The 9,260-nt window shown below is 43.9% G+C and overlaps 1 protein-coding gene across 1 annotated transcript; it reads left to right on the top strand.

The window, feature by feature from the left end:
• Positions 1–3,885: 3,885 nt before the first annotated feature.
• Positions 3,886–8,657, top strand: GOT1L1 (glutamic-oxaloacetic transaminase 1 like 1). The gene is made up of 9 exons (XM_036296753.1): positions 3,886–4,233; positions 5,346–5,527; positions 5,864–5,975; positions 6,225–6,334; positions 6,550–6,642; positions 6,732–6,882; positions 7,351–7,516; positions 7,999–8,141; positions 8,397–8,657. Exons 1-9 carry the CDS (start codon positions 4,119–4,121, stop codon positions 8,585–8,587), a joined length of 1,263 nt encoding a protein of 420 aa, XP_036152646.1. The 5' UTR covers positions 3,886–4,118; the 3' UTR covers positions 8,588–8,657.
• The last annotated feature ends 603 nt before the right edge of the window (positions 8,658–9,260 follow it).

Raw genomic sequence — 9,260 nt, 5'->3', positions numbered from 1 at the left:
AGTTTGCTGCTTGTTTGCTTGCGAGAAGAGAAAGGACAACTGCAAGAGTATTGTAGCTTGGACCCAGGGCACAAAGGGAAAGATTGGATTGAGGTGGGGGCACAGAATAGGTGAACTCAAGCATTGTACTAAGAGGAAAGACAGAGTAGGTGGGTATCTATGTAGTAGATTGGTAATTACAATGGGAGTATGTGGAAGTCTCTTGATTGCTTTTATTGTCTCGGTGAAATAAGAAATGCCAGCAGTAGACGAGTCTACTGGGAGAAGAGAGAAAAGTATAATTGTGAAAATTTGTCTTTTTTGGCTGCCTAGCCTGTGGACCTCTTTCTAGAGTTTGGAGAATTTGCTGTTTTGTGCGTTTTGGTGGGAGACAGAGCCCACTCATCACAATTGAAGCTGAAATAATCAGACCCTCAGTCTTACCAACCCTTAGTAGCTCCTGGAAGATTTAGAATCCCCATTTCCTTATAACTACATGACTAGAGAGTAATGAAAGGCTCTTCTCCAAGGGGACTCCAATAGGCCAGGATTGAGCCACATTCCCCTTCTCAGAACAAGCACTCTGACTCAGGACTCAGGAACCAAAGTTCTATTCCTGGCGGCACAACTTGGGAGGGTTTGACACCAACCTGAGTGCTAGGCGATTGGGTTAAAGTCACTAGAGGATCCCATACTCAGTCATGATAAGATCAACGATGGGCCTATGAGTCTCTGCAGCCAAAAGAAGGGAGAAAGAAGGCTTGGGAAGCCAGGAAAGGAAACTTCCTCCTCCTTTCAGGGAGCTAAGAGAAGAAATGATTGGCCTTCTGCATAATGAGGATATAATGTCTGGAAAGGCTGCAGCCATTAAAAAAAAACAAACTGTTTTTGAATGGGAAATTTATGCATGTGGTTTAACAGTACAAAAGTAATATACAGGGAAAAGCAAGTCAGCCTTTTCCCCTGTCTGTGTCCAGCTGCCACCGAATTCCATTTTCCAGAGGAATTCATAGTTACTGGCTTCCGTGTGTCCTCCCAGAGAGTCTGCCATATGCACGCATGCACATGTAAGTGTATCTTATTTCTTCCCCAAATGGCCCACTCTTTGCTCTTTTTCTCTACCTCCGTTGTATTTACTTAATGATGTTTCTTGGAGATTTTCCACGGCTACACACATAGGTCTGCCTTTAACAGTAGCGCAGAATGCCATTTTGTGGATGGTCCATTATTAATTTAAGCATCCTTCAGTGACTGACATTTAGTTTATTTGTACTGTGGATGAAAAAAGGGCCACATGCTAACCTGACTAACTCAGGGAAGGCCTGCATAGCAGCCTTGCAAATTCAAGAGACCTAAAGTAACCACAAAGGATGGTCTGAAATTAAAAACCTTTCATTTAAAAAACAGTTTATAGTGGGTAGTCAAGTCCTAGGCCAGTATCTTTCTTGACAAAAATCAACTTCAATCTTTACTGAGCCTATTGTCTTTTTGCATCTAAGATACCATACCTGTGAAATGTCAGGGTAACTTGTAACTTCCCTTTTTCCATATCCCTCAGGGTGAAATCAAATTCCTTCATCGTTATTGTTGTCATGTTAATTGTTGACTGTTAACTACCCTACACCAACCTAAGTAAAAGAAGTATGTGTTTATCATTTTACTTTTTATCCAATCCCAGAGGTTCCCCACCCCCCATATCTCATTTCTCCCCCTTTGATTGTAATGTAAAAACAAGATTTGGCTCAACTAAACTCACAAAAATTCTTTATAGTTTTGAATTTTCTTTTTTTTTTTACTTTAACAGCATATACAGTTGCAATAAAAATCCCTCAAATGCCTATCATTTTGCACATAAACTACATTCGCTTTTACCCCCATGCCCAGTCAGCTGGAGACCAAAGCTGAAGCATCCAGAAGAGCAAAGCCAAGGGAACCACAGAGAATGACTCTGGAACCCTGATGACACGGTGACACTCTGGATTGGACTGGGACTGACATCCCTGTCTTGTTCCCGATCTTAAGGGAAATACTTTTAGTTTTTTCCCATTGAGTATGATATTGGCTGTAGGTTTTTCATACATGGCCTTTATTTTGTTGAGGTATGATACCTCTATTCCCACCTTGCTGAGAGTTTTTATCATAAATAGGTGCTGGATTTTATCAAATGCTTTTTCTGCATCTATATATATGATCATGTGATTTTTATCTTTCATTTTATGTGATTTATCATATTTATTGATTTACAGATATTGTACCAGCCTTGCATCCCCAGAATAAATCCCATTTGGTCATGGTGTATGATTTTCTTATTTTTTTTCCTTTTTAATATATTTTATTGATTTTTTACAGAGAGGAAGGGAGAGAGATAGAGAGTTAGAAACATCGATGACAGAGAAACATCGAACAGCCGCCTCCTGCACATTTCCTACTGGGGATGTGCCCGCAACCCAGGTACATGCCCTTGACCAGAATCGAACCTAGGACCTTTCAGTCCACAGGCCGACGCTCTATCCACTGAGCCAAACCGGTTTCGGCTGATTTTCTTAATGTATTACTGGATCCGGTTGGTTTGCTAATATTTTGCTGAGGATTTTAGCATCTATGTTCATTAGGGACATTGGCCTAGAATTTTCTTTCTTTGTAGTGTTTTTCATCAGGTTTTAGGTTTTGGAAATAGGATAATGATGGCCCCATAAAAAGAGGTTAGAATTTTTTGGAATAATTTGAGAAGGGTAGGTGTTAGTTCTCATTTGAATGTTTGATAAAATTCTCCTGTGAAGCCATCCCGTCCAGGACCTTTGTTTGCTGCGAGTTTTTTAAAAAATGTTTTTATTGATTTTAGAGAGAGAGGAAAGGAGAGAGAGATAGAAAAATTGATGAGAGAGAAACATCCATCGGCTACCTCCTGTATGCCCCCTACTGGGGAACCAGCCCATAACTTGGGCATGTGCCCTGACTGGGACCTCTTGGTGCTTGGGTGAACACTCAACCACTGAGCAACACTGGCCGGGCTGCTGGTAGTTATTACTGCTTTAATTTCATTTGGTGTTATTGGTCTATTCAGGTTCTGATTCTTCCTGATTGAGTTTTGGGAGATTGTACCTTTCTAGGAATTTGTCCATTTTGCTCAAGTTGTCCAATTTGTTGGCATATAATTGTTCATAGTATTTTCTTACAATCCTTTGTATTTCTTTTTTAAAAAAAATATATTTTATTGATTTTTTACAGAGAGGAAGGGAGAGGGATAGAAACATCGATGAGAGAGAAACATCAATCAGCTGTGACCAGAATCGAACCTGGGACCTTTCAGTCCACAGCCGGACGCTTTATCCACTGAGCCAAACTGGTTAGGGATAATCCTTTGTATTTCTATGATGTCAGTTGTTACTTCGCCTCTTTCATTTTTTGATTTTGCTTATATGGGTCCTCTCTTTTTGTTTCCTGGTGAGTCTGGCTAAATGTTTATCAATTTTGTTTATCTTTTCAAAGAACCAACTCTTGGTTTCACTGATCTTTTGTATTGTTCTTTTAGACTCCATGTCATTTATTTCCACTCTAACCTTTATTATTTCCTTCCTTCTGCTTACTCTGGGCTTTTCTTATTGCCCTCCTTTCTAGTTCTTTTAGGTGTAGGGTTAGATTGTTCATTTGAGATTTTTCTTTCTTCTTGAGGCAGGCCTGTAATGCTAAGAACTTCTCTCTCAGAACGGCTTTTCACTGTATCCCTTAGATTTTGGGTTGTTGTGTGTTCATTTTTATTTATTTCCAGGTATTGCCCTATCTTCTAAAGGGCTGACTTGCTATTTTGGATTTGGCGAATTGAGGTTAGAGAGGAGAAGGCAATGAGTTAGGGAGAAGTGCCTGAGAATTCCAGGTCTTCCCTCCCCTAGCCATCTCTCAGGGGATTCTTCTCAAGTGCCACGGAATATTCCCATAGTCCTTGAGGATCGCCACCATGGAGACTGGGAGTTGGGTTCTATTGCTCTGGTGACCAATTGCGTGGGGCCTCTGTACTGGAACTGCCAGGGTTCTGGGAAGAGGCAGGCCTGGGAAGCTCAGGCTTAGAGGAAGCCTTGGGGCAAAAGCAGAAGAGAGCTTAGGAGTGTACTCATAGTCTTTGTTCTACTTTCATCTCAGTGATGTCCACCCTTTCAGTGTTCTTGGATGTGCCCGCAGCCCAGAAGTTAGAAGGCAGCTTGTTAAAGACCTACAAACAAGACACTTACTCTAAGAAGATGTTCCTGGCCTATAAAGGTAGATGCCTAAGACTTAGTATATCATAATTGCCTCTAGGGGGCAGTATTCCATTGCTACAGAGGAATCAGGAATATCGCGCAAGCTTCTTCCAGTGGGCAAAAGAGCAGAAAACATCCTGGGTCATTCCGTGCCCTCTGCCTTTCTCTGGGGGCTTCCAGAGGTTTGATACAAGCTCTGGTATATCCTCTTCCCCAGCTGTATGTGGGGCCTGCATGAGCACAGCACATTTTTCTGCCTCTTCCTCCACCCCCTTTCTGTTCCTGAACCAAGAACGGTTCCCTAAATTGACTCTTCTGATATACAGAGAGCCCTTGCCATTGTGAACGTCAGTGTTACCATTGTTTAATCTCAGGTATTTCTAACTCCCAGGCTGTATATAATTTTCGCCTTTTAAAATGGCACATAGGTTTCAGTTGTCTTCTTTAAAAAGACAAAAACTGGCTCAGTGGATAGAGCGTAGGCCTGAGGACTGAAGGGTCCTGAGTTTGATTCCAGTCAAGGGCATGAACCTCATTTGTAGGCTTGATCCCTGGCCCTGGTTGGGGCATGTGCAGAAGGCAACCAATCAGTGATGTATCTCTCTCACGTTGATGTTTCTCTCTGTCTCTCTCCCTCCTTTCCACTCTCTCTAAAAATCAGTGGGAAAATATCCTCAGGTGAAGATTAACAAAACAAAAAACCCCACAAAAATTGTCCTGGCCAGTGTGGCTCAGTTGGTTGAGTGTCATCCTGTGTAACAAAAGGTTGCTGGTTCTTGGTCCCTGGGACCAAGGTTTTCTTGTCCTTTTCCTGTCATTGCTCCATTGTTTACCATGATCCCAGGTTGTGAATTTGATCCCTGATGCAGGAGGCAGCTCTGATCAGTGTTTCTCTCTCCCTTCCTCTCTCTCTAAAATCAATAAAAACATTTAAAAACAAAAAATATTTTAAAAATTTATAAATATTTACTAATAGCAAGTTGCTTTTATAAAAGGGAGGGGTGGGAAGGAAAGTTGTCTTTTCCTAGGCAACTTTCCAAAGCTTCAGGAAAGCCAGGACAGATGAATTGTTTGTGGACTGTCTGCAGAGCCCAGAGGCCTCGAGTTCACCCTCTGCGGTTCTTCTCACAGTCTGCATGACCCAGGAAGGACAACCCTGGGCTTCTTTCGTGGTGCACAAAATCCGACAGCAGATCGCACAGGATCCCTCCCTGAACTATGAGTATCTACCGGTGATGGGCATGAAGTCATTCATCCAGGCCTCGTTGGGACTTCTCTTTGGAAAGCACAGCCAAGTCATCGTGGAGAACAGGGTGAGAAAAGCCCCTCCTCCTCTCAAGCAGACACAGGGTGTGGAAATCGGAGTTTGCACAATTTTAAACCTGAAAGGGACTTTGGAACACCCCCCACCCCCCGCCCCCCGGCATTGACAAAGAAGACTTGTGAGGCTCATAGAGTCCCAAGCTTGCCATTGAAGGGCAAGGCCAGCATCAGAACCCAAAGCCCATGCTCTTGGCACCAGCCCACACTGCTAGTGTGCAAACTCTCTCAAGAAAGGAATATTCTGAATCTGAGGTGGTTCTAGTATCACCATTACTCTTCTAAAGTGTTATTTCTGTTTGTTTGTTTATTTATTTATTTGCTGGCAGGCAGGGGGTGTGCACACTGTTGGTGACAGTGGTGCCTTCCAACTTGGGGCCCAGTTCCTCAAAACTTGGCGTGGGGATTCTCAAATAGTCTACGTCATTTCTTCTCAAGTAGGTGAGTGTTATGCAAGGTCAGGGTGACAGAAGATCCCTCTCTCGTTCCTGATTCCCACCCCATTTACATTCTTCACTGCTGTCCTTCTCACTCTCTGTCATGACAAATGGTGGACAAGCCAAGGTATGCTTGCCCTTTTCTTGTCATTGCTCCATTTTCAACCCTGACCCTCAGGGCCATTCTCTGGTGTGTCTGCTTCCATCTCTCCATTTCCCATGTAACAGCTTGTGGGGGGCTGTGTTTTCACAGAACAACATGGACTCATCTTCCAGGACATGGGCTTTATAGTTTTTGAATTCTCCTTCTGGGACTCTGAGCAGCTGTGCATGGACCCCAATATACTCTTCAATTTGGTGAAGGTAGAGAGGCCACCCTCAGAAACTTTTTCCCAGATCTGACCTACAGTGTTATTTTCCTTTCCTTCCCACCCTTCTAATTATCCAAGGCCTTTTCTAGGCTTGGATTTGTCTAGTGCTTTGGTAGGAACCAACTTGGAGGATCATTCTCCTCCAACACCCCGGTGCCTCTACCACCTGGTAGGGGCAGTGCCTGATGAGACAGTTTCTACCTATAGGGGGCCCCAGATGGCTGTATCTTTGTGATTGGGAACATTGACTACTGCAAGTTGACACAACGTCAGTGGACAAAGTTGATGGCTACCATGAAGGTGAGCCCAGTGTCTCACTTGACTTCCTTTCACCATCTACCATCACTGTCATCAGTCTCACCCTTTTTTCATTCTCCTTTCTCCTCTAGAGAAAGCGGATATTCCCATTTTTTGACATTCCCTACCAAGGTTTATCTACCGGTGACCTGGAAGAAGATACTAGATTCTTACAATACTTCATATCTGAAGGCTTTGAATTCTTCTGCAGCCAGTCTCTGTCCAAGAGTTTTGGCATTTATGGTATGGTCTGGGCACAAGTAGAAGGGAGGGTCTGGTAGTAAAGTGCTGCCACACCCATGACACACTCCACACTCTCTCTACCCTGTGGAAAGAGCCATGGCCTCCAGAGAGGGCAGCATGGGGCACAGGAGAGGAGCTAGACATCTGGTTCTGTGACATCATCTCAGCTTAGTTATTAAAACTGGCCCCAGTTACATTGTTTCCCCCTTAGACCTCATTTCATCATCTCTAAGATGAGGGGTTAAGAATTAGTTATCTTTCTAGTCCCTTCCACTTTTGAGACTCTGACAGTTACTCTTCCTGGAAGAAGAGCCTCTGGCAACTTCCTAGGGCCTGGACACCAGCTTGACTGGGCTGGGATGAGGGCCCTGCAGGTTGCCTCTCTCTTCGGCAAGGTTGGAGGCTGAGTTACAGGGGAAGGCCCTGGTAGAGGAGACTGAGAACGAGGCTCCTGTCTCCATGCTGCAGATGAAGGAGTGGGGATCCTAGCCGTGGTGGCACTCAACAACCACCTCCTGCTGTGTGTCCTCTCCCAACTGATGAATTTCGCCCTGGCCCTGTGGCTAAACCCTCCGACCTCGGGTGCTCGCATTATCACCTCCATCCTCTGTAACCCTGCTCTGTATGAAGCATGGTAAGGGTGAAGGGGGGGAGGGGGGGGCAAGGATGGATGGGCAGAGCCTCTAGATACCTACATACTTCCTGATTCACAAGATTCAACTGGGTGCTTCGCTTCTTGTCATTCATTCATAAACATTTACTGAGAACCCACTGTGTTCCAATGGCAATGAGTGTGCCAACTCTTTCCCTACTATGGGGAAGTGGGACACAGACTGATGAATTATTTGAACTCTTCCAGATTGCAGGAGATTAGGAAGCCCCAAGAGCTTGCTACTCTACCAAAGTCTGCATAGGAGTCTGCTTGGCTTGCTTAAATCAATACAGGCTGAAACTTTTCTCCAATTCATAACCATCTGAGATCCCTGACTCCACTGGTGTGCCCTCGGGCACTCTGGTTGGGGGCTTTTGAAGGGAAGAGAAGTGGAATGACAATGAGGAGATTGGGAGCAGAGGGAATTCGCACACTCTAATTTCTTGCTGTCCTTCCTGTGGCAGGAAGCTGAGTCTGAAAGAGGTTGCAGAAAACATTATGCTCATCAAAGAAAAGTTTAAAGAGAAGCTCCGGCTTCTGGGAACCCCTGGCTCCTGGGATCACATCACTAATCAGGATGGGACCCATGGGTATCTTGGACTCAACAGTAAGTGTCTAGGAGGAGAGACCTCTCCCCTTTCTGACCTTGGGCTTGTATTTGAATATTCAGCTTCACTGATTAGGTGACCAGTCCCTAGCTTCACACCAGATTTTGAATCTTTCTTGAGGAAAGTGGAGCTGCTTTGAAGACCCCTATGGCCTCCCACAAATGCTGATGCACCCTATCCCCCATAATCCACCTGGGCTAGAGGGGACTTAGAGTTGGTCACCCCAGGATCTGAGATCCTGTGATTATCACAAGTCCAACAGGTAGAATATTTGGTCAAGAAGAAACACATCTACGTCCCCAGGAATGGTCGGATTAACTTCACCTGTATCAATGCCTCCAACATAGATTACATCACTCAGAGCATCAACGAGGCTATCATCTTCACAAAGGGCTCAGGGGAAAAAAAAGTCTCCAGCAAGTCAATAGCTCCGAAGTTAGAATAAAAGCTTGAGTCTTTGCAAAATTCCTGTGCTGATTATTCACTGCTACAATTTATTTCTCTGCTGAGTATTTTGTCTCTGTTTATCTATCTACTTATAAAGCATTGGTCTGGCCTCAGCAAAGAGGTGGTGGTGGGGAAAGCCCAGAGAAAAAGGAAATGTCTACCTTCATGTACCATCTCATATTTTTTTAAGCTTTTAAAAAATCTTTATTGTTCAGATTATTACAGTTGTTCCTCTTTTTTTCCCCATAGCTCCCCTCCACCTGGTTCCCACCCCACCCTCTGCCCTTACCCCCCCCAACCCCCCGTCCTCATCCATAGGTGTATGATTTTTGTCCAGTTTCTTCCCGCACCCCCCACACCCCTTTCCCCCTGAGAATTGTCAGTCCACTCCCTTTCTATGCCCCTGATTCTATTATATTCACCAGTTTATTCTGTTCATCAGATTTTTTATTCACTTGATTTTGATTCACTTGTTGATAGATATGTATTTGTTGTTCATAATTTTTATCTTTATCTTTTTCTTCTTCTTCCTCTTCTTAAAGAATACCTTTCAGCATTTCATATAATGCTGGTTTGGTGGTGATGAACTCCTTTAGCTTTTTCTTATCTGTGAAGCTCTTTATCTGACCTTCAATTCTGAATGATAGCTTTGCTGGGTAAAGTAATCTTGG

Source organism: Myotis myotis, unplaced genomic scaffold, assembly GCF_014108235.1.
Source record: "Myotis myotis isolate mMyoMyo1 unplaced genomic scaffold, mMyoMyo1.p scaffold_m19_p_3, whole genome shotgun sequence".
Classification (NCBI taxonomy): Eukaryota; Metazoa; Chordata; class Mammalia; order Chiroptera; family Vespertilionidae; genus Myotis; species Myotis myotis.
Note: the sequence above shows the minus strand (reverse complement) of the source record. Positions and strands in the feature narration are given on the sequence as shown.